This window comes from Pteropus vampyrus, unplaced genomic scaffold (genome assembly GCF_000151845.1).
Source record: "Pteropus vampyrus isolate Shadow unplaced genomic scaffold, Pvam_2.0 Scaffold514, whole genome shotgun sequence".
In the NCBI taxonomy this organism is placed as follows: domain Eukaryota; kingdom Metazoa; phylum Chordata; class Mammalia; order Chiroptera; family Pteropodidae; genus Pteropus; species Pteropus vampyrus.
Window position 1 is genome coordinate 401,624 of NW_011889295.1, and position 23,303 is coordinate 424,926.

The 23,303-nt window shown below is 50.4% G+C and overlaps 2 protein-coding genes across 2 annotated transcripts in view; one reads left to right on the forward strand and one right to left on the reverse strand.

The window, feature by feature from the left end:
* LOC105307750 (protein argonaute-2) overlaps nucleotides 1-18,464 on the forward strand; it is a 65,399-nt gene extending 46,935 nt beyond the window's left edge. The window contains exons 17-20 of the mRNA XM_023524974.1: nucleotides 1,585-1,746; nucleotides 5,247-5,348; nucleotides 6,254-6,453; nucleotides 6,712-18,464. Of these exons, the coding sequence (XP_023380742.1) occupies nucleotides 1,585-1,746; nucleotides 5,247-5,348; nucleotides 6,254-6,453; nucleotides 6,712-6,820 (573 nt within the window). The 3' untranslated portion in view covers nucleotides 6,821-18,464. The remainder of the gene's footprint in view (nucleotides 1-1,584; nucleotides 1,747-5,246; nucleotides 5,349-6,253; nucleotides 6,454-6,711) is intronic.
* Nucleotides 18,465-20,189: 1,725 nt separating this feature from the next.
* Nucleotides 20,190-23,268, reverse strand: CHRAC1 (chromatin accessibility complex 1). The gene is made up of 3 exons (XM_011383340.2): nucleotides 23,080-23,268; nucleotides 21,459-21,585; nucleotides 20,190-20,834 (listed from the first exon to the last, which is right to left on the reverse strand). The coding sequence occupies exons 1-3, from the start codon at nucleotides 23,224-23,226 to the stop codon at nucleotides 20,719-20,721; spliced, it is 390 nt and encodes a 129-aa protein (XP_011381642.1). The 5' UTR covers nucleotides 23,227-23,268; the 3' UTR covers nucleotides 20,190-20,718.
* Nucleotides 23,269-23,303: the final 35 nt, after the last annotated feature.

The following is a 23,303-nucleotide window of genomic DNA, read 5'->3' on the forward strand; positions in this document are numbered from 1 at the left end:
GAGCACGGGGTGCTGCTGGTGGGCTGCAGCGCTGTGGGGCAGGCTGGACGTGGAGGGCGCAGAGGCGGGGTGGGACCACGGGGGGTCCGGGGAGGCTGTGGGAGCCTCTTCTGAAGCAATGTCAGCAGGACCCCCGGCACTGTTTGGCTGCGGAGGGAGGGGCAGCATCCTGGGTGGCGTATGGGTCACAGCTTTGGGCAGCTGTCTGGGAGGCAGCGGCACCACCACAGACACGGAGAGCAGAGCGCCCGTGGGCAGAAGTGACCCGTCCCAGCCTGGGTCTCAGGAGGTTCATTCTCCCCGAGTCTCCACGTGGCTGGGGACACACTCCGTGTGCCGAACACACATTCCACATCCCGAACATACGCTTCGCTGGCAGACGCTAGCGGAGGCTGGGGTGGGGTGTGGGGCCCGTATCTGAGGCTGTAGGAGACCCACCAGCAGGAGGGCACCCCGAGGGCTGCCCGGTGTGTTTGGGGCCCCAGGCTGCCCGGTATGCAGGCTGGTGCCGCCCGACAAGGCACGATGCGATTGCCTTCCTGGTCCAGAGCAGAAGCAGCAGCTGGTCCCACTGTCCTGCGGTTGGCGAGGACAATAGAATAGATGCTCCCTGACCACTGGCTCCCGTGCTGTCCCCGGCGGGTCCAACGTCCAGCGACCAGCAGCCTATCTCGAGCGCGCTTCTTGTATTAAACCTGGGCTCCCCGTGGCTGGAAGCGTGCTGAGCTCCCAGCCCTGTCTCCCTCTGTCACAGTCACTGCTCCTAGAGAGGAGGGTCTGTGCCTTTCTGTCACTCGTGAACATGCCAAGTGTCTTACAGGAGCACCCAACTGGGGTTTCTGAACCCAGAACCCCTGACACGATTTTGAGATGTCATAATGCAGTATTTAATGAGGACAGTTAAAATCTCAGGTGCATGGTCCCTGTAATCAGCCTCATCACACGCCATGGGTCACCTGCCCTTCTGTCTCTGATGCCAGATGGAGGGATGAGATGGTGTCGTAACCACCCTTGTACCCTAACTCCCGGGGGCTTACGTGCCACGTGCTTGCTCTGCACGTGACTTTAGTCTTCACACCAAGTTCATGAAGTAGCATGTCCCCGTTTTAAAAGTGAAAAGCAGGATCGGCGAGGGCACACAGCCACCCGAAAGCCACATGGCTTCTTAGTGGCGGAGTTAGGATTCGAACTCAGCTCCGACTCCTAAGCCGGTGTTTTTTCTACTAGATCCTCTCCGTCCTGACACAAAATAACAAGTTGTTGAATCAGTGTGTTCACATTTGTGTCTTCCATGGTCCCTCCTTGCTACCGCGTGTGTGTGGCAGGTGCCACTTATTGAGCACTTAGGACATTCAGATTCTGTGCTAATCGTTTTGATGTATCATCTCATTTAAAGCATTTAGCACGAAACCTGGGTATCATTCACTCCATTGTATAAATGAGGAGAAATAGGCCTAGAAAGGCAAAGGCACCCAGCTGACAGCGGGCCGGCGGAGCTAGACCTACCTACCAATATTCGTCAAGTGGTAGATGTTATTCGGGGGTTTATTTTTCAGGTAGCCGGAGCCCGTAAAAACCTAACAGCCTCAGGCGTGCCTCTCTTGCCCCCAGGTTCTCCACCACGAGTTACTGGCCATCCGGGAGGCGTGCATCAAGCTAGAGAAGGATTACCAGCCGGGCATCACCTTCATCGTGGTCCAGAAGAGGCATCACACGCGGCTGTTCTGCACGGACAAGAATGAGCGGGTGCGTCTCCTCGGCCGAGCCACACCCCGCGTGCCTGTGGCTGCCGCTGCCCCAGGTCCTAGGGAGACCCTGTCCGCAGAGGGGCTTCGCGGGGACGCAGCCTCGGGCATTGGAGAAGGGCCGTCAGACTGGGGAGAGGTTTGGACCTGTAAATCCCACAGCTCTGGGACAGGACCAGGGGGTGGATGTCATTCATCCGACACAGAAACGACCAGAGAGGTGGCCCTGAAAAAGAACCGGTCAGCAGCCGCGGCGATGGGTGGCGGTCACGAAGGGTGCAGGAGGACGGTGTGGACTCGGGAAGCGGGGGCCAGAAGGTGGTCCCGGGGGTGCAGTCAGGGGTCTGGGGAGAAGGTAGAAGATGGCGAGTGTCACGGGCGGCCAGGTCCCCCCATGTGTCTCCTGAGTGTTCCAGAATGAAAATAGTGAGCTGGAGAGAGAAGCGAGTTTTGGGGGTGTAACTGCTGGGCGTTCTCCACAGTGAGGCGAGGTGGGCGTCCTCGCATTAAAGCTGCTTCTGCATTCCCAGCCAGTGAAGACAGACCACACTGTTTTAAAGCTGCAAAGCCTCGAGGCAGCCCGCTTCAGAAAAGAGACCCTCCCAGAAGGAGGGGCCTCAGAGGATGAGCAGCCCTGGGAGCGGTCACAGCAGGACCAGAAGCCAGTGGGTTCATATCCACACGGTGCCAAAGGCAGGCATGACACAGCATCCGCTGCCACCGCCGTGGTGACACAGCACAGGAAATGCTTATTGTCTAAATGGAGGACGGAATGCAGCCTGAGAGCTAGTGTGAGAAAGAGGGGTGCTTCGTCACACTCCTAGGGATGATTCACCGAGGAGGTATTACAACTAGGGGCTTGGATGTACCTCACTCCGTGACCTAAAAACATGTGACGAGGAAAAAAACAGCAAAGCAGAAACTGACAGGATTCCCAGGGACAGTGACAGACCTTCTCTCCAGGAGGTGCATTTTAACACACCGCTGTCAGACGCCGAGACAGGCACGTTGGTCAAAACCGAACGTTGGAAGAGCGATGTGAACAAGCCACGTCTAGTAGGTAGATGGAATCTCGCCTGTAACAGCTGAGTCCCCGTGGAAGCCTTTCGAAAATATGTCTCGTACCAGGTGACAAAGGAGGTCTCAGGGGACTTGTAAACCTCCGGGTCGTGCAAAGTACTGTTTTTGATCATTATACGATTAAATTTTGAATCAACGGCAGAAAAAAACGTTTAAGAAAGCTTGAAATTTTAAACTCACTCTTAAGTAGCACGTGCATTAAACACGTAGAGAGAATAAAAATGATAAAATAATTAGAACTGAACAAAAACAAGACAATTCCGGATCAAACTCTAGGCAGCATGGCTAAGGCAGTGCTTGGGGATGAGTGTCTAGGCTCGGAGACTTTTATTGTGAAACAGGAAGGCCCATGAAGTAAGCCCGAAGGTGCCGGGAGGACGGAGCTTAGAGGTGCCGTCGGGTCAGCTCCAGCAGAGCCTAGGCGCTGGGCTTCTTGGGCCCCCTGCGTCCGCCTCAGCGTGCAAAGCTCCCTGGCCAGGAGGCCGGGAGGCCAGCGGGCTCAGTGTCGGCTTATTCCTGCAGCCCGTTTCTCTCCTCAAATAGCAGACACTGAAGCGGGAAATGAAGAGGCGCCAGAACGGATGAACACGAGCAAAGCCCGCTTCTAGGTGAACCTAGCAAGACCCAAGGAAGAGAAAAGTTTATCGCAACGTTTGGAGCAAAATCGAAACTGTAACTGCAGAAGAAATGTTATATTATTTAAATCATCGTAGGATCTTGACAGCTTTCTGTCGGTACATTAGAAAACTTAGAAGAAACCGATAGAGTTTTGTGTAGAATTATACAAATTATCAGAAACAGCTAAGGAGGATAATTCAGTCATCATTCATAAAAGCATGAGGCCCAGAGAGTTTTACGGGCAAACTTTACCAAACTTTTGAGAATAGATCCTCTTAAAATGAGGCAGAGAATTGGAAAGAGGGGGGCTACTTAGCCTGATTTATGAAGCTGGTCCAGAGATTTTTAGAGGCAAGTTTTACCCAACCTTCAAAGAATAATCTTCTACAAATCATTTCAGACAGTAGCGGATTGGGGGGAAACTCGTGTAATGAGGTTGGCCTGATGATACCAAGTGTCGGCAGAGATGTGGGCGCTGAGCCGCGGTCAGGAACACAGACAGGGTCTGGAGCAGACAGCCCAGCTCCACCTGGCCCCTGGGCATGAGGGCCGCCAGCCTCCCTGCCTCCCAGGACCTCCTTCCCGAGGACGTAGAGAGGGTTAACACAAGAAACAGTTCGCATGGTCCTCGGCCATGGTAATGCGATGTTATGAAGAAAACTCATGACTGATGGGAGTACAGACCGATGACCAACTGGAAACCCAGTTCCGCAGTTCTGGGGGTGACCGTGGAGCGACCCAGTCGCCTGCATGTCCAGTAGCAAACAGCCCACCTGTCTCCTACCGGGGGCAAAGGTTGCGATGCATTTGTATGTCGCCTTCTCTGTGGCAATGAAATCAAGAGATTCCGTCTATCAAGTGAACATTTCTCAAAATTATAATATTGAGCAAAAACAGCGAGTAGCAGAACATATGACACATGTGCAGTTTTAAAACCCTGCTGAGTAGCACAGTAGACGCCAATGGAGACCCCAATACGTAGCAAAAGTAAGCGTGGGAATAATAAAGTCTAAACTTGAGACAGCGGCTTGGGACGGATGCAAAGGGGGACATTATTTTCAAATGTTATACTTTTTAAAATCTCAACGTGTACAAAAGTTTGGCAGGAAGTATACAGATACACGTGGGGGTGCGAAGGGGCTGCGTGGGGTTCGTGTCTTTTGTGCGTATATTTGAAATGTCACACAATTAAAAAATGGGTGGCTTGGTGACCAGCCGGGGTATGGTCCTCGAGTGGGGGGTTGTTGCTGCGGTGGCAGTAGCCGGATCTTCGGCCACGTCGCCCCAAGAGTTCAGCAGCGGACGTACTTTGGAGGCCCTGCCCCCCCTCAGCTCCTGGGGTCTCTGTAGGCGGTGGCACCAGCAAAGTGCCAAAGACCCTGGCGGCCTTCAGGGCTGCCCGGCTCCTCTTAAATGTGCGTTTGTGTGCACAGACGGCCCGTCGTGTGTCCGTCATTCGTGGCCCTAGGTTGCCTGCTGCTGACACTTTCCGTCTTGGCCTCAGCGTTAACGCAGACCCTTCGGTGAAAGGAAGACGCTGCATCTCCCCCCGGGACCTGTGTGAGACGTGGTGAAAGGTGACCCCCGCCCAGATAGAACAGGAACCGATTTACTTTCGGTTGTCAGTATTTGCTAAGTTTTATCGATACTAGAGCACTAAGCAACGTACTGGCCAATTTAAAGACTTCAAAAGCGGGCAGCCTGTGGTGGGGACAGGCCGGCCCCGATGGCGCGGAGGGCGGGGCTTTTCGCTCGCTCCGTCGGTTGTCCTGACGTGTCTAATGGGCTCCTATGTTGCCGAAGGTTGGGAAAAGTGGAAACATTCCAGCAGGCACAACCGTGGACACGAAGATCACCCACCCCACCGAGTTCGACTTCTACCTGTGCAGTCACGCTGGCATCCAGGTAAGGACAGAGGGGCCCCTTTGGACTGAATCTTGATGTCGCTGTGACCTCGTGTATACATCCAGCACACACATGAAGAGCACGACCCTTGTGCCAGGTGCTCTAGTGGGCACTGGGGACGCAGCGGTGAGCAGCTCTCATGGGGCTCCCGCCCATCCCGAGGGAAGTCAGGCGCTTGACCAGTGGACAGAGGCTCAGGACGGCCAGTGTTGGGGACGAAGGACCCACTGGGCTGCCATGCTGGGGGGCCTGGGTTAGAGTTGATGAGGTCCAGGCGGAAGGAGCAATGAGTGTGAAGTCCAGGTGCACTGGTGGGGGACAAGGGCGACACGGGGCTCAGCGAGCCAGACGAGTGCTCAGAGGTGACGGAACCACCGCCCCAGAAGGCCAGCGTCAGGTCACACTCACGCGGCCGGATTCAGCCCCGTGTCCCTCTCCACCCACATTCACTGTCGCCCTGTGGCTCGTCATCACCCGGAGGCTTTCCTGGTCTCTGCTGGTGACGAGGCCCACAGCTGGCCAGCACGGAAGTGCCACGGCCAGCCACACCCATTGTCAGAGCTGGGCCACCAGGACCTGCAAAGCTGTGCCCCTTGGGAACATCTAATATGAACAAATGGCACTGTCTTGGACACAGTGATTTTTATAGTGTTTCGTCTTGTCCTACGAGTTTTCTATACGTAAATAAATGTGTGTAAAGTCTTATATTTTACACGGGGGGTGATGAAACACATAGTCCGATGCTTCTCTATAAGCGCACGTGGTGACGTTAGTATCTGTTCGTCATTCGTTCCTTCCGCTGCATTCTTTGCACAGAGTTTACGTGCCCAGTGTGTCTGCAGCGCTGTCTCACAGCACCTCCTGCGCCGAGTTCCGGTCTCTCTGACCCTCTGATCTGCTCCTAGGGGACAAGCAGGCCTTCCCACTATCACGTGCTTTGGGATGACAACCGTTTCTCTTCCGACGAGCTGCAGATTCTCACCTACCAGCTGTGTCACACCTACGTGCGCTGTACGCGCTCTGTGTCCATCCCGGCACCAGCATACTACGCTCACCTGGTGGCCTTCCGGGCCAGGTACCACCTGGTGGATAAGGAGCATGACAGGTGAGTGGCAGGCCTTTCCGGGCTGGAGGTTGCGGCAAAGGGGGAATTTCTGAAACAGGCTTTGGCAGCTGCGTTCTTCGGAGTGGAAGACGGTGGGGTCCCAGCGGCTGCCGCCGACTGACCCAGACGCCAGCCCCTTCGCTGCCCCTTGTCAGCTGTGTCCCCAAATGTCTGGCGCACGGTCCTGACGTTAGCTGTCGGGGCGCTGCCGCGTGCTGCGTTAAAGGCCGCTCTCTCTGTGTCTCCCTGTCCCCACAGTGCTGAAGGAAGCCATACCTCCGGGCAGAGTAACGGACGAGACCACCAGGCGCTGGCCAAGGCGGTCCAGGTCCATCAGGACACGCTGCGCACCATGTACTTTGCTTGACGCGTTGTCATGTTTACGATTGTGTGCCGAGTTGGATTCACATGAGACCAGCTACACTCAGACCAACAGACGCCCAGCCCTTCTGTGACAGCCAGCATCGAACATGAGACGTCATCGATTTTAGCAGAGCCTCTGTTTTCCAGAATGCCTTCCGTCCCAGATTTCAAACTCGGATTCTGAACTGCAGACCTGTATGAGACCCCATTGCCGCAGGAAATATGGTTTGCCAAAATCTATAAGCTGCTTATTAAAATAGAGTCCCGTGTTTCCTAAAAATCTCCTAAAAGCAGTCTATGAACTCAGGGCTTTAAAACATTTTTAATTTATTTGGTCATTCAATGTACTTGTTTGTAACACATGATTCTGTATGAAATTGATGGGCTCAAACTAGCTGTGGACGTTCTCTGAGAGAGAGCAACACAAACACGACTGCGGTTTTAAAGCCTTGACCATTCTGATGTTGTTACTAAAGCTGATTTGAAAGCTGTGCTAGCGTGCTCCTGACTTGGCTTACACGAGCTCTTCAGGACCCAAGGGCAGGTGGCGCCCACAGGTGTCCCATTCTGCCACTGCCTGCCTTTCCCTCAGCCTGAAGTAAGGAGCAGTGGCAGAAGGTGGTCCACGTGCGTTTACAGCATTTCTAGGTCCAGAGAGATTGGCAGACAAGTGCCATTTTAATAAAAATTTATTTAAAAAAAAAAAAAAAGAAAAAAGACGATATGCCGACAGTCTAATCATAAGATTTGTCCTATAGGACTGTGACATTTATTTTCCAAAGTTTCTAAAGAATACGGGTCTGTGGTGATAAATACAGTACAATCCTTTTTCACTGTTATGTCTTTGATGTAAGAGAAAAAAATATATACCTGGTTTGCAGTATTAATGTGATAGGTAGATGCCGTTTTCATTTTATTGACTCTGGGGTGCTTCATGTGATCGTCCGGCCTATCGAGAGTGTCCGGAGCCTGGAGACGGAACCGCCTCTTGTGGCTCTCAGCGCTTAAGTACAAGAGTATGCAACTGACTTACTGTGACAGCCGCCCGCCTCCCCTGCGTGTAGCTCATGTCGCCTGTACCTTCGGGAGGACCGGCGCGCTCACGGCGGTCGCCCGCCCCCCTCCCTGCCTCCTCAGCCCCGTGCGTTGCTCGGCCGATTAAGCACAAGTGGAACGCGTGTGCCCCTCCGGCCCTGGGAGCCACGCCCTCCTGTCACCTCGTGGGTGGTGGTGTTGGCGCGTGCCCCGGGATCAGTGCCCGGCGACGGTGGCCCTCTGTGTGGGGCGCGAGGCCAGCAGGCAGCGCCCGAGCCCTGCCTCAGGAGGATGGCGGACCGAAGCCGGCAGGAGAGGCGGCCGCTTCTGCTCGGGTGTGTGTTCTGGGCCGGACGTGGGTTTGCCAATCCAGAAACCATTGCACTAAGAGCGATGCCACGGGCGACTCGGAAAGGGTGACAACCGACAACTCTGTTTGTGCTAAATGGGCCTTTTGTTCTTGTTGGCAGTTTTATGAGAATCAAGTCCACGTTCATTGTAGAGATTCGAGGAAGGACGCGAACCTTCCCCAGTGCTGCTTTGTGCTCTGTAGGTTTCCGGTCCCTGCTGACTGCCCTCCCTCCCTGGCCTGCCGTTTACCTCTGCGCTGTTGGGGATGAGGGTCCCCCCCCCAACGGGGGCGCCTCGTGCTACATGAGTGCCCACCTCTTGTCCGCCGGCTCCGAAGGGTGGGAGGGGGCCGGGAGCCGCAGGGGGAGCCCTGACGGACACGTGGCCCGGGTTTTGGTGGCGATGGCAAAGGGATGAGTATTGTTTGTGAAGCTGTCTACTCAGAGTGGTGTGCGCGTGCGTAAGCGTGGGTGTCCTGTGTGCATGTAGGTGTCTTATTAATGGCATTAGTCTCTTTTTGCTGTATCTCTTTTTTTTTTTTTTGTCTTTTTGAATGACAGAAGCCTCTGCTCTAAGAAATGTTGCAGTTCCCTGTCGTTTTGTTGGCAAGTGGCACTTCCCCCTATTTTCAGAAGGACACCAGTACACTCTTGGCTTAGATTACCAGGAGCATTCGAGCCAAGGAGGGAATCTTCACTTTCAAATTCTTCAGTTAGGTCAGTTTTCAGCCATCTTTAGGGTCGTCTAGAGCCGCATGTCTCAGGGTGTGTGCCCGCCACCCGCGGGGGGACCTCGGTGGGGGCAGTGGCGGAGCTTGGTAAAATGCCTACTCCCGGGCCTCGCCGCCGGCCTCCCGGATCCGGTTGTCCGGGGCCGCCTGGGGTCTCCGGGCCCCTGAGCTGGATGGAGCTCTCTGCAGAGGGACGGCTGTCCCCCGAGCACAAAGGGACATGTTCTCTAAGTTAAAACCGAGGAGAGGACACAAGCTGGCAGGAAATTAGACCTACGTTGTTTTTTTGGTTTTTTTTTTTAAATTATTTTGAAGGAAAAGTTTTCTTTTCAGTGGGCCAAAGTACTCTGAGAAGGGCGTCTTTGACAGCCCGGTGCTTGTTTTATGAAACTTGTCATTCTAAAAGCATTTCCTTCCGGACCAGCCGTCTCCAGCTGGGCTGGCCACACACCTTTGGTCGTGTCCGTTGATTGAGAATTCAGATGGCTGTAGGTATGATCTCTCAGGTAAATAATTGTCCCAAATTTCTACCAGTCCCCCCATCGTTAGGATGATTGAGTTCTGAGACAGCGTGGATTAGTCCAAGCCCCGTGCATTTGGAAGCCGAAAGGGGCCCGGGCGGTCATCTGGCTGGGCTGGCCCCGTGGGGCCACCGTGTCACCGCGTGCCAGCTGGCTTTGCCCCGCCCTGCTCTTAGGGGAGGTGTGCCTTGCTTCGAGCAGACCGAACGGGCACATGATGGCGTAGAAACGGCGACTCGTTTCAAAGGAAAACTGGGAATTCTCTCGTCTCCTTAAAAGACATCTCCCGATGAGATCCTCATACCGGAGCTTCTCCTGGCGCATCTTAAAACACTCTAAGGAAAGCTAACATATTCTCATCCCTTCGCTGCCGCCTAGTACGTGGGGGACGCTCTCACCCTGAAGAAACAGGGGCAGCTGTCAAGTCGCCATTCTGTGAGGAGCCCTTTGGGGTCTCCCCGCTGTCTTGGACACACAGCTCCATCCCTGGGGCCAGGCAGACTTTGTAACCCCAGGCGCGCCACACTGTTAGGGGTCGCTGAGCTCGGGCAGGGGTCTTCACACAGACTCGCTTCCTACATGTCAGGGCTGCCTCTTCCTTTCGAGATGATGTTGCTTCTCGTTGGTCTCACACCCCCGCGAATGAGTGAATGACTGTGCTCTAGACGGTCCCGGGCCCCGTGGGCGGACTCCCTGCTGGAGACGGCATGACACCCGCGCTCCTCGAGGCTGGCCGCGATCACTGCCATTCCCGATGCTTCTCTCCCTGGTCATCGAGCGCAGGTCAGAAAAGACGATTTAAGTTCAGTTCCCAGTGGGATTGGGAGGAGGGTTATTGATGTTATAGTATATGTTATTTTTATTGTTGTTAAATGCAAATGTTGCTATTTATTTTTTTCTTTCTGCTCTGGTTTGATTTGGCCGATGTAGATATTCCAGTGCACGTGGTACCTGACGGATACGATAGAAATTATTTCCCCCAACTTTTATAAATCACCTAATGTTTACCTTCAAGTTTGCCGGATGCTTTATTTTTTTGAAAGTCACAAATGTAATTTTTCTGGATGAATTGTTTTTCTTACGTACGCAGCAGTGTAGTTTTACATTGCTCTGCGGGGTGATTTAAATTTTATTTTTGCAAGGCAGTTTTTTCAGTCAAATTATATATTTGATACAATATATGAAGGGTGGACCCGCCAAGCGTCGTGTAGTCGGGACGCCACTGCTGTTCCTAGGAAGGCCTGTGGGGCTGGGCCAGCTTCTCTCGGTCACCCGACGTCACGGACGCAACTCGGCTTGTTCCCAGAGCTGTCAGGATCTGGGGGTCGTCCTTCAACGGGACTTGGAGCTGTCGGACAGTTAAAAGGATTTCCACGGGCATTTACTACAGCTGAGGCAGTTCCGTTAGGAGGGCCTTTAGAAGTTGACATAACCCAGACAGTGGACAATCCCAGTGGCCCAGACAAGCCATAGACATTTTCCCTGTGACCTCTGACTCATCTCTCACGCTCACGAGAAAAGGAATGTACAGTAAGGCGCGACCTCCTCGGTGTTCGTGCCCCTCATTGCAGAATGCATCTGTCTCATTTACGGTGTCAGCCCCGCCCGGAGTAACCAAGGACCGCTCTCTGGCTGCCGTGCCAGCAGTTTCGGCTGCTGTGACGTTTCTCAGTGCAGACACAGTGCACGTGTGACTTTGTCCTGGGGTTGTCCGTGTTACACACACATGCTCTTTTTTGGTAAGGAAAATTTTCAACTCAAAATGATTGCACTGATTTTGACAACATCCTTTTTTATTATGTCCAACTTCGCATCTGCTGTACTTGTTTGAAATGATTGTAAATAGATGTAGCTTAGCAGAGGTGACATGGACACGACACGTTGTTTTCGTGACGATGCCACGTTTTTCAGTATTATGTGTTAGAGTTGTGTGGACTTATCCTGTTCTTTAGCCTTGTGTCTGTTAACCGTTCATGAAGGACAAATTAGCCTCGTTTTCTTGTTTTTCGGAAAGGAAGTTAGCATCTCTCGAGAGTGGGCTCTCTCCTTGAGGTCTGCAGATTTACGTGGAAGAGGATTAGTTGTAAATGCTTCGAACACTCTCGTGGTCTGTTTAATCTCTGGTTCGCCATGACTCCCGAAAGCATTTTCTCCCAGTTCCGTCCAGCACTCGACAGGTCGGACGGGAAGCGTCTGAGTGGCCGGTGTTCACAGGGGCCGAGGGCCTCCCTGGTCAGCCATCATTTTAAAGCCGCGAGGTCACCGTTGCGTCAGAACGGTCATTTGCGGCTGAACCCACAGATGCTGGAGAGACCTGAAACCCCACGCTGTTCCTTTACGCCCTGTGATTTTTCCGCTCAATTAGCCGTGTTCGCTCCAGCCTGGCGTGTGATTCTGTTTGGGGTCAGGCAGCACAGTAAGACACACAGAGGAGCTCCTAAACCCAGCCCCGTCGCCGGGGTGCTCGTGAATGTCACGTGGATGCGGTCACAGTGCCCTCACCTAACGCTTTTCTGGATATGTTTTGCCATGTTATTGTCTAAAGTGAATGTAAAAATCACTACAGAAGGTGGTTTCTAAATACCTTTTAGTTTAAAAAAAGTAACTGCAGATAAAGGCTACCTCTGAATTCTCGGTCGATTCATGTTTGCTCTTAAGCGTAGCTGTCCACACTGAAAGCAGCCAAAATGTTGCCCGAATAAACTGAATTGTGAACATCTCTCTGTTCGGTTCTGGCTTGAAAATTTGTGTGCCATACTGTGACCCGTGGGCAGTCCCCTCCTCCCCCTGAGGTGTCGGTGGTGGCCCGGGGCCCACTCACAGCCTCCCAGCTCTGAGAGTCCAGGGTTCTGAGTGGCCAGTGGGCATGAAATGGGGGCTTTTCCGCGCTGTCCTCGTGGGCTGGCAGGAGCGTCTCGTGCGGGCGTGTGTGGCGGGACCTCAAGGCGACCTGCCATCTTGGCTTCTTCCGGCCCCGTTCACTAAGAAAGCACTTTTTTCCCCGCTTTACTTACGAATGAGTGCAAACGGCTCCCTCTGCTCCGTCCTCCCTTTTCGTTCACGCCGTGAGGTCACCGAGGTGTTGGACACCCGCTCTCACACAAACCCTACTTCCCCAGTTGCCTCCTGGCTTCGGAAAACAATGCAGGCACAGTCACCCTTCGGCTTGGGAACCTGGGGTTGCCATCCCCCCCCCACCCCCCGACGTGACACTCATCTAATGTCTAAAAGCAAAACTGTCCAAGGTCCTCGTTTGAAAGGACACTGAGCCACAGCAGCGTTGCTATGCAGGGGCCACCCGCGCCTGGGCCAGGCTCCCGCGATGCCAGCTGGCAGGAAGTCTGCCCCGGGGGCCAGTCAGGACTCTGAGTGCCCCCTCCCGGCCGATTCACTGCTGTCAGAGCTGTCCTCTGCCCACACGCTGCTGTGGGCCGGCCGTCACCCTCTGCCGCCCGCGTGTCTGTTCTGTAGGTTCCTTATGTTTCTTCATCCCCAGGAGCTTAGCCTTTGCTCCGAAATGCCTCCCTTGGTTTGCTCGTGAATTCCGGAGGGCCAGCGGGCGGTTTTGTGATGACAGTGTCTGGTGTGCAGGTGGCTCTGCTCTCCTGCTGGACACTCACCAGACACCGACTTTGGCCTGGAGACGTTCCAAGTACATCATCACGTGCAAGTAATTGCCTTGAACCCTGTTGTTTTCAGTTTTGATGCTTTTCATGCTACATGGCATGCTTTAATTCTGAAAGAGCTAAGTGTCCTTTGAGGTCTTTCTCAGAATGTTCTGGAATTCTGCGATCACACTGTCCACCCCAAGAAGCATGGACGTTTAGGGTGGGTGCCCACATGTCTGCTGGCCTGCTTCTGGGACCACCGGGGTCCTCTGGGTTGGCCTCGTTTTCAGCCAGAGCCCCACACAGAGTCTTTCGGGGGACACTGCACAGCAGCCCCCTGCCTGGTGCAGTAACATGAGCTGTTGAACTCAGACCTGCCCTTCAGCCTTTTGTGCCCTAGCCTCCTGAATCCCGAGGCGGGCCTCCCCCCCGTCTGCGTGCATGAAAGATGATTCGGAAACGAGAAAACTGAAAGTCACTGGTGCTTTTGTCAACCCTTTTCTATGTCACCGGCCTGGGCGTGAGATCTTTAAAAGCCTTCGGTGGTACGACCAGAGGGGTGAGTCCCCACCTCGCCCCGTCCCCTTTCCGGGGGGTTGGAGGAGGCCGAACTATCTCTTCTTTCCATCCTCCTTGGCTTCAGGTCGTGCAGAGTTAAAGCTGCACCACCAAATCTTAACTCCTCCCCCCAGGGGTCTCCAGGAACGAGATGCTGAGGCCGGCCTCGTTCAGTACCTCCTCAGTCTTCACGGGCCTTCAGACCATGCGTCGACCCCAGGAGCAGCCCACACCACCGGGCCAGGGGCTGCAGTGCGGACTGCCTGCTCGGCCGCTTGGCACCACTGGACAGAGCTAGGTGCGCGTGTGGGGGACCCAGGGCTCCTTGGAACTCTGGAGGTTGTGGCAGAAGTCCGGGGGGACGGGAGAGGGCAGGGCCCTCAATCCAAGAAGCAGGTGGCGCCCAGGCCGTGCCCTGGTCTCCATCAGTACCAGACCCAGTGTTCTGGAAGCCCCAGTCTCAGCCTCTGTGCCTTTCAAGTCTGGTCCTCAGTGTCCTTTGAGAGCATGTCGGGGCCCCGTTTTTATTGGGAAGTAAGCCTGCTCCATGTACCATCCCACATGTCACTCATCGCCCTTCTGCCTTTGACGCTCCCTTTGCTCCTCAGCTCCTGACGTTGTAAACTGTGATGCCCGTGCATACCGTCTCGGGTCAGAAGGCGCTAAGTTCCAGTTGCATGATTCTTCCTGTGCCCTGACCAAGGCCACACCTGCGGGGATGCCAGGAAGTGGGCACAAGGCCCGCGTCTAGACAGACCAAACCATAAGCAAAACCTGGTGGTTTCGGTCCCATAGTCACTCGACAAGGCTATTCGGTGTAACGGAACTAGATTTTTCAATAAAGGAATTGGAACTGTGTCTTTGCGGCACGCGCGTGTGTCGTCCTCAGGCGTAAGGTGCTCTTCAGTCCCCGTCTGTGCTCTGCTTTCGCTGGTGTTGCTGTTCTGTGGCATCCGGGAACGCGCTGGCTTCCGCGTGGGTGTCACCTCGGGACGTGCGCATAGGACTCCAGTTCTGACACATCTGACACACAACGTGTAGGTCTAACTTTTTCAAGCCAGGTACTGAGCACTTTTCTTGGCCGATGGTCTAATGGAAAACCACCCTTCCCCGTCCAGGGCTGGTTTTATTGGTTTTCAGCAGAGGAACTAACGCAATGTTATTTATTTCACACGTGTACAGAAAAGCCCTCTTGGTGGCTCCTGTGGGCCTGCCCTCACCCCAAACCCTCTGTCGTGAGCGGAATGGCCTTTCCCTCAGCAGAGGCGCTGGCTGCAGGGGTGACGGGACATTCAGTTTGGGTTCCTCGTCTAAGCCAAATAAAACACACCTGACTAAAATCCTGGAAGTACATAGTTTAGCACTAAATTGAAATTCAAGTCCTGAGTTTGATAGTGGATTTTAATGTAGTTGTTGAAGGTATGATCTCATGTTTTATAACTGTAGAGGCAAGTGAGTTTTTACTTTTTAGAAAGTTTTCAGAGAATAATTGTAAGTTTCTGTGCAGCAAAGTGGCTAATTACTCATTAAATACGAGAAAAGAATGTAGTGTCTAAATCCAGATTTTTCTTACCTCTGGTACACTTCAGATTACTTACCTACCATGTATTGAGGGGTTCGAACCCTGAGTTTTATCAACTTTTCTAGTTTTATTTTATTTTTATAAAATAATTGAAAAAGAACCAAAAATGAATTCAAAAGTTCCGTAGGTAGGTCTTGCCCCTTCTTAATTTCCCACCCCCCCCCCCCACCCCTCCCAGAAAACGTTTTAGAAGACATTTTGAATCAAAGTGTATTACGAGCATTTGAAGTTTACTCTTTCGAAGAAGCCGAGCAGCTTCCAAGGGCCTCGCTCCCGGGGGATCCCCCCCACCCCCGCCGCGCGCCGTCCGCGCATGCGCCCGCCGGGTGCGTGCGACCCCCGTCTGTGCTTGCGATACAGAAACCGTGCAGGGCTGCGCTGTAAGTCGTCAGTTCCTGTATGAACGATAGTATTTATATCCGTTGGCCTCTCTGTATAACGTTTCGTTTGCTACATGAATTGTAAAATTAATCCTAAAGTTATAGTACCTGCTAAATACAATTCTGAGGCTTCACGTCCTTGTCTTTAGTTTACTGCCATTCTGTGTGTTTCAAGGATGTCCCATGCTTGCATGATGCTAGGTGGTAATGCCACTTTAAATTAAGCCTTAATCAGATGTTAAATTTGTAAGTTTCAGAGTATGCAAAAATATTAGGCAGAGCGAGTTTAAACTGTTCAGATTAAGATGCTATATCGTAATTCAACAAGTCTTTTCTCCATAGTTACAAAGGGAAACTTTCAGTGATACACATCTCTTCCCCGACCCTCTCTCTCTCTCTGTCTCTCTCTGTGGTCTAGTTTGGCTGTTGCCAATCGCTTTTTGAAAATGGACCATTGTGCAGTTCTGTGGCAGTCAGTCAAAGAGACCTATTCTGAAAATCTTGAGACTTTTTCAGGGTTATTTTTAAATGTTTGAATTTTTTTTTTTTTCCCTCCAGTCTGAGATTTATTTATGGCTGATGGAGAGTGTGATTTGGCCATAAATTTTATTTGCAAACCTGCTCATGTTCTAAGCTTTCTTCAGGTAGTGCCACCTGCCATCGCTTCTGTATATGATTAAATGAATTTTTGTTTTCGTAAAAGCATCTTAAATTTAGACATAAAATGGAGGGGACCCAGCTTTCTTTACAATGTGGATCTACCTCAGTTAAACAGTTGGGTGCTATTTACTAAGTCTGTCAAATTAAATTGGAAAAAGTAACCAAACAGATATAACTCCACACGAAGCTTGAAATCATAATTTCCGTTTATTTAATACTATTTTATTTATGTTGTGCCTTTTGTGTTGAATTCTAATGCATTGAAAAAAATCAGTATGAAATTAAATATTTTATATTGCAGGTGGGGAGAAAAGCCCATTGGCCATGGAATTTGATAGATTACCCCCAGCCAACCACTAACATGCATTGGAATCCCAACTGCCCTCTTGTGGGGGAAAAAAAAAAAAATCCAAGAGAAAACGTAACATTTTACAAACAAATTCCAAACTCTTCTATGCACATATTTTCAGCTATCACTTCATTTTCTGTGCCAATGAAGGGGCGGCCAAAACCAGCCCACATGTACTCCTACCATTGCTTTCTTCACTGTTTGGGCCCCCTCTTCCTCTGGCCTGCACGTTTATGTCATAAGCATAATAAGATGGACAGTTGCAGAGGTCATCTCTCCTGACCTGGTAGAGGTGTTAATGACCAGGGCCAGAGGAAGGGGCGCTCCCAAGGCCATCTGAGGAGGGGGAGGCCTGCCTTCAGCAGCAGCCCCAGAGTTTCCTTAAGTCAGGAGAGTTTTCTGGCAGGTGAAAAAATAAGAGATCGATGACTTTCCATGCTTTTATATTTGGCAGTTTACAATTCTAGACTTTTCCTACTCTGGCGATCTTTTTTAACTTAATTCTTTGGAGGTAACACAATATTTTGGAGTCTTAAGAATTTGATTTTATACCAATAAAAATTGAAAATTAGGGATCTTTCCTGTAGTATATAGTTTTACTATTTTAAAGAGATCTCTGACTTTTACAAGAGAACCAACATTCCTTAGTGGCAAAACTTTGAAAGTTGATTTGGGAGGCTTTTTGCTGCAGGATCTCAAAAAAAAAAAAAAAGGGGGGGGGGATGATTCTAGTTAAATGTTTTTAATTTTTAAAATCCCATCAGGTCGACCCTTAAGCTATATTTTGTAAAGAGTAAATCACCCTTTAGTATGCTGCATATAAAGATCAGCGTTGTTGCACTTTCTCGATAATAATAAATGCCCTGCGATTGGCTCACCAGTAAGCATTTTGTTTTTTTACCTGACAAGAGTACTTTGGGGCAGGTGATTAAATTTCTATAGGTACCTCAAGAAAAAGAACCTGAATATGCTGCATTTTGTTTCTTTAGCTTTTATATGTAGCATTTTGTTTTGCTCTATTTTGTTTAAATATATGCTTTTTGGACCCCAATAGACTGTTGAAAGAAATTTTAAAATTACCCTTGTATAGGGGTATACAGTATCCTTTAAAAAAAAAACACACACACAAAACTTCAATATCTGGTTCAAGTTGCCCACCAGTAGAATGATACTTTACCCAGACACCCGAGAAAAAAGCAATTCCATGTCCGTCAGCAGACAGTAACGTTCCCAGCCCTTTCTGCTCATGCTGCTTTCTTGATTCTTTTCTCCATGTCATCAGGAGGGCGGGTAACTCGTTTCTAAGGTCAGACTTAAACATTGTGGCATCTTAATGTTTTCGGCACAGACCTGACACAGTTGCCATGGAGTGAGTAGCATGATCCTAAAGGGATCGCTGGCATTAGGCAGCCGGGGCAGCCTGGCCCCTCGGAAGAGCCGGCCTCCACCTTTCTCTCTTCCCCAGCACTCGCCCTAAACTGAACAGATGGGGAGTGGTCTCGATTGACAAAAGATAAACTGGTGAAGAAAGCTAAAGGCTGAGACACTGAGCATCTATTGTCGTGTTTAAGCTTAGCTGGGTCCTTTCGAGTTTGTTTTACAGCTTATTAGATTAAGTAGTTTGCACTATTTTTGCAATAAATTCATGGAAAACCTAACAGTTATTTGTTTCTTACTGTGTGTATATAAACTAATACTAAAAGTTTGGCATAGTGTTTTTTCACCTCCTTACATTACCCTTAACATGCACAGAATGCTGTAAATCTGATAAAATATGATGTGAATGATATTTTATAAAGTTATTTTGTATGGTGTCAATTTTGTTTTGCCTCATAGTATGTCAGCAAAAAGTAAAATAAAATTCCTCGTATTTACAGCTGCCTCTCCGAAAGGTCTTCAATTACTCACGTTTGTTTGGGCTCTTCCTTCTGCACCGGTTAAGACTCCAGGCTTCCAAGGTGAGAGCATACCTTCGATGACAGAAATCTAGGGCCTTATTCTACACGCACCGGACCTGTTCCTTGAACGGTGGTCTCGGTAGAGCTTGGCATTACCACAGAGAGTTGGGATTGGGGGTGAGATCCAAGAGAATGAATGGGACAGCAGTCTCCAGGATGAGCCGGGTGCTTCTACTTTAGCAGCCATAGTTGAAAAAACCATTTCAACTATGCCCCGATCAAGTGCAGAGCCCTGAGCTCCACGCTTTGCGGGAATCAGCGCTGACCACATCTGGGGTGCACGGCCTGGTGGCCTGCCCTGGCTATTTACACGTTCTGGTACAGCTCTGAAATGCCTGCTGGCCTCACTGGGCTGTTTCTGACTTCTGTCTGAACATGTGGTGGGAAAGGAAAGGACCGTTGGCTTAAGAAAACCAAAAGAAACGACCGAACATCCCTAGGTTGTACATTATTGCTAAAGCAAGCCAAGGGTTTGTTCTCTGTGCACAAATGTTTACAGAGCTTTATTTATAATCATCAAAACTGGAAACAACCCAAGCTGGGAATTATCACCGGAGGACTGGATATGTGAATGGTGTACTGATGGTGCGGAATCCCACTCAGCACCAGAAAGGAGTGGACTGCCGTTCCCTGCTTCCCGCAACACGGTGAATCTCAGTGCATTATGCTGAATGTAAAAAAGCCAGCCTCAAAGTCGGCACGCTGTACGCCACTGGGAAGACAGGCCAGCAACCCCTGGTCTGTGGGCCGAATCTGGCCCGTGTTTCTGTATGGCCTATCAGCTAGGATGGTTTTTACATTCTTAAATGGCTGGGGGAAAAAAAAAAAAGCCAAGACTATTTCAAGATCTATGAAAACTACAAAATTCAAATTTCGGTATCCAGAAATGGTTTTCCTGATAATACAAACACGCTCCTTCCTGTAGGTATTCTCTGGCTGCTTTTGTGCAATAGCAGGGTTGAGTAGTTGTGACATAGATTATATGGCCCACAAAACCTAAGGCATTATCTGGCTGTTTCAGAAAGTGCTGACTCCTGCTATAGGGGCAGTGACCGGCTCAGTGGTACTAAGTCTGGCCGTGAGGACGTTTTGGGGGTGAAAAAACTTGTAATAACTGTGGTGGTTACATGACTCTGCCTGGGAACAGGGGGTGGGACTAGCTCCAGGGTGGCATGTGGAATATTTGGGGTGACGAAACTCATCTGGATATCGACCGCCTACCAACGAACACTGAACATAAAGGATGATCTTACTGGATGTAAGTTAATTTTTTAAAAAAGATGAAAAAGAGTCAAAAATTTACCCTTTAAGAAAAAAATATAGGACTTATGGTTTTCTCCTGTGAATAATAGAAAGAATTATCGTGGGTGTAAAGAGAGGAACAGTAAAATGAGATACATCTTCAGTAAACAAAATGTTCTAAAATGTGCTTATGCAGAAATAATAGTTCTTTTCGTAGTTATAATCTGACTTGAAATTTTTCCCTGGGAATAAAAGTGCTAGAGATGCTTGTTTTTAAATTTCAGAAAAGTCTCAGGTAATAAAACACTGGAACAGAGGGCCCATAAAGCATTTTACTGTAAAAATATGACAGCTTTTATTTAATAAAGTTTTGTCTTTACAGTTTAAAAAAATGCAGTATTTGGACAAATATTCAAACAAATTTTCTTGAAATACAAAAATTAAAATGTAACATACATATAACACTATAACAAAATGTAACAAACTACATATTTAGCTAAAACTGGATCTAGTTGTTTAGAAAAATAGTTTCAAAATACACATATATGAATTTACATAACTGATATTTAGAAGCTCTTTAAAATCTATCTGTAAATTTAAAAGTTAAGCAAAGTTGTCTTTGCCTCTACAGCTGAGAGCTGCAGGTGGGCTGGTAGTGCCTGACTGTGCTGGTAGCTTTTTCTCGGTTACCTCTCCCTGGCGTGAGCCTGTCAAAGAGGGGCTGTTGTCTGGGTTACTTTGCTTTTTTGGCTTTTATAGGTGTAGGTGCATCAGATGCTCTTTCTCAGCCCAGAAAGAATACAATGCACTTAAAGTCTCTGAAAAGTGAGGAAACTGAAGTCTCGCAGTGCTGTGCTTGCTTCAGAGCACCGGTGCTGATCCAGGAGGGGCTTTACCAGGCCGACTTTTAAAGCACGTCTTTTTGGGTTTAGGATTCCGCTTCATCGTCACTTTCATCGTTGTTGTCATTCTCCTCCTCGTCTTCCCTCTTCTCCTTAAGCATTTTCAGATATTTACTAGCTAATATCTTCTTTGGTAATATATCTTAAAAACATAAAGCTAACATTAGCTATTGGTTATGATGGGCCATGAAAACCGCAACGCAAATTTCAAAATGTACTAGTTCCTGCTCTGACCTCTAGAATAGTTTCCAGAACAAGAAAAATTCAGACTACCAAATGCTGAAGACCGGTTTCCATTCCACTGACCGCAAACCACCATATGTTTCTGTGTGCAGGTAAGGACTGTGAGGAACCCTGCCCAACCTACCTGAGACAGGCCCGCTGGCCCCAAGGGTAGACTTAAGCTCTTTTTAGCTGTGGTCCACACAACTTGTTCCACAAAATAGCTATTAGTTTCTGTTTTGGAGGCCAGGTAGACCGGCCCAGAGCTTTCCCTTCAGTGGTAAGGAGTCTCGGGGTGGGCCTGCCAGGCTCACCCAGCCAACCAAACATCCTTGTACAGGTTGTTGAATTCATTATCATTCTAGGTGAGCCACATTACAAACGTACTCAAACAGACAAAACTAAAAATGTCTTCCTGTGCCAGGTCATGGTAAACTCTGGCACCCAGAGAACTCAGCAAAATGTTTATTTCAGTGAAAGCAGGAGAAAAAAAGCTGTAAATTACTAAGCATTTTTTGACCAGAATGTTTCAAAGACTAAGTACCTGCAAGAAACTGAAACGTTTCCGATTCCTCTGCAGTGTTTGATAAATCGCTGTAAGTGAGCGCCTTCTTTTCTTTCCCACTGCCATGTCTGTAGGAATAGGTGGCTAGATATTGAACAAAGAGCTCCTAAAACAAAATGAAAAGGTAAAATGAACGGTGTGCTTCAAAAACTTACAGAACTTAATTTTTTTACTTATGTTAAGTTTTGATGGTTGCAGACTATCTTGGTTTCTCCAATTACAGGAAGTCACTGGGGAAAGGAGAAATAGGAGATCAGAAAGAAACCGAGGCCTTATCAAAGTTGGCAGAGAAGCAGGCATTTTCCTAAGGTTTATTTTAGATTTTTAACTGATGAAAAATATTTGGAAGGAATCAAATAATGAATCATAAATGTTTAGTGACCATTCTGTGCAGTAAAAATAGGAACAAGAAACCATTCAAATTTCTGCTTGGCTCAGGAATACTTCATGTCTAAGGTGGTTCGCCTACAACTGTAACAGTCAACAACCGGAAGCTGAAAATTGACCACATTTCCCATTTTGCCCAAACACCCTTCCTCCAGCAACAACCTGGACTGAGCCTCTCTCAACGTTTTTACTTTAACTCCATCTACTTTGGTTAGTAAGGAATTAAAGAAGTGCCTGCATAAATCTTAGTCCCGTAACGCTTATAGAATGAAATTGTACAGGAAAACACAAATATCTCAACATCACATGCTGAACTGGCAATTATTTCCCTGGACTCTTAAGAAAGCTTGGCGCTGGCATAAAGCAGGCAAGGAATCTGAGACTTCCCATTTCCCTTAGCTCTGGTCCAATGTATTGAAGGGACGCTGTGTACTGAACTAAGAGCTGGAAAATACAGTCTAAGGAAAGTTAAAGCAATTAAGACTGTGCAGCTTAAACACAGCCCAATGTAAGAACAGGAAAGGTCTTGACCTACTATCTAAACCAAATCGAGACAAAATTATCTATTTTGCACCCGGGAGGGGGCTGATACAGCACGCTGTAAAACTAAGGAATTACTTCGACTGTGGCCGGGGATGTCTCCCGTAGACGGGGAGAGGGGAGGTGAACGAACGGCACCACAGGCCGTACCTCCAGAGGAAGCCCTCGACCTGCGTGTGTACGGAGCCCGGACCCTGTCGCTGGATCGTTTGAGGAGCTGGGGCACCGAAACCAAGGAAACAGGCCGGAAGCGAGAAAACGGGCAGGCTTTGGGGCCCAAAGTACGGTCACGCGGACGGATGAGATGCAAAGGAGGTTCGCGACATTCCGAGCCGCTGCCCAGATCACCCCGACGCGAGGACGCGGCCGCGCGCGAGGGCGGGCGGGGCGAAGGGCGCGCGAGGCAGGACGGGAGTGGGGTGGGCGGGGCGAGGCGCGCGAGGCAGGACGGGAGCGGCGCGAGGAGGGCGGGGCGAAGTGAGGGAGGGCGCGCGGGGGCTGAGGCGCGCGCGGCGTGGAAGTGAGGCGGTTCACGGAAGGTTGCGCACGCGTGAGCCCGCGAAGGGGCGCCGACGGCGCGCGGGCCGACGGAGACTGGGCAGTGCGACGGCTCCGGGCGGCCCCTAACCCCGCTATCCTCTTCTCGTGCCTCCCCGCGCGGCCTCCGCCTCACCGTGGCCTTAGCCGTGAGCACCAGAGCTTCCTGGTTGATGCTGGACACCTCAGGGGAGCTCTTCATGATGACCCGGATGCGGGACAGGGGCAGCGACACGAGGCGCTGCTCCCCGCACTTGTCTCTGCCCACGACCACGTCCGCCATCTTTGCGCCCCTCCCCCACCGCCGCCGCAGCCGGCCCCGCCGCGAGGTGGCCGGCCGGCACGGTCGGGGCGGCAGCG

Excerpts from the sequence above, each read along its gene's own strand:
- CHRAC1 (XM_011383340.2), bottom strand. The coding sequence starts at position 23,226 with ATGGCGGACGTGGTCGTGGGCAGAGACAAGTGCGGGGAGCAGCGCCTC. Across the intron at positions 21,586-23,079 it reads TGCTCACGGCTAAGGCCACG|GAGCTCTTTGTTCAATATCT; the intron begins GTGAGGCGGAGG and ends ATTTTGTTTTAG. Across the intron at positions 20,835-21,458 it reads AACGTTTCAGTTTCTTGCAG|ATATATTACCAAAGAAGATA; the intron begins GTACTTAGTCTT and ends TATGTTTTTAAG.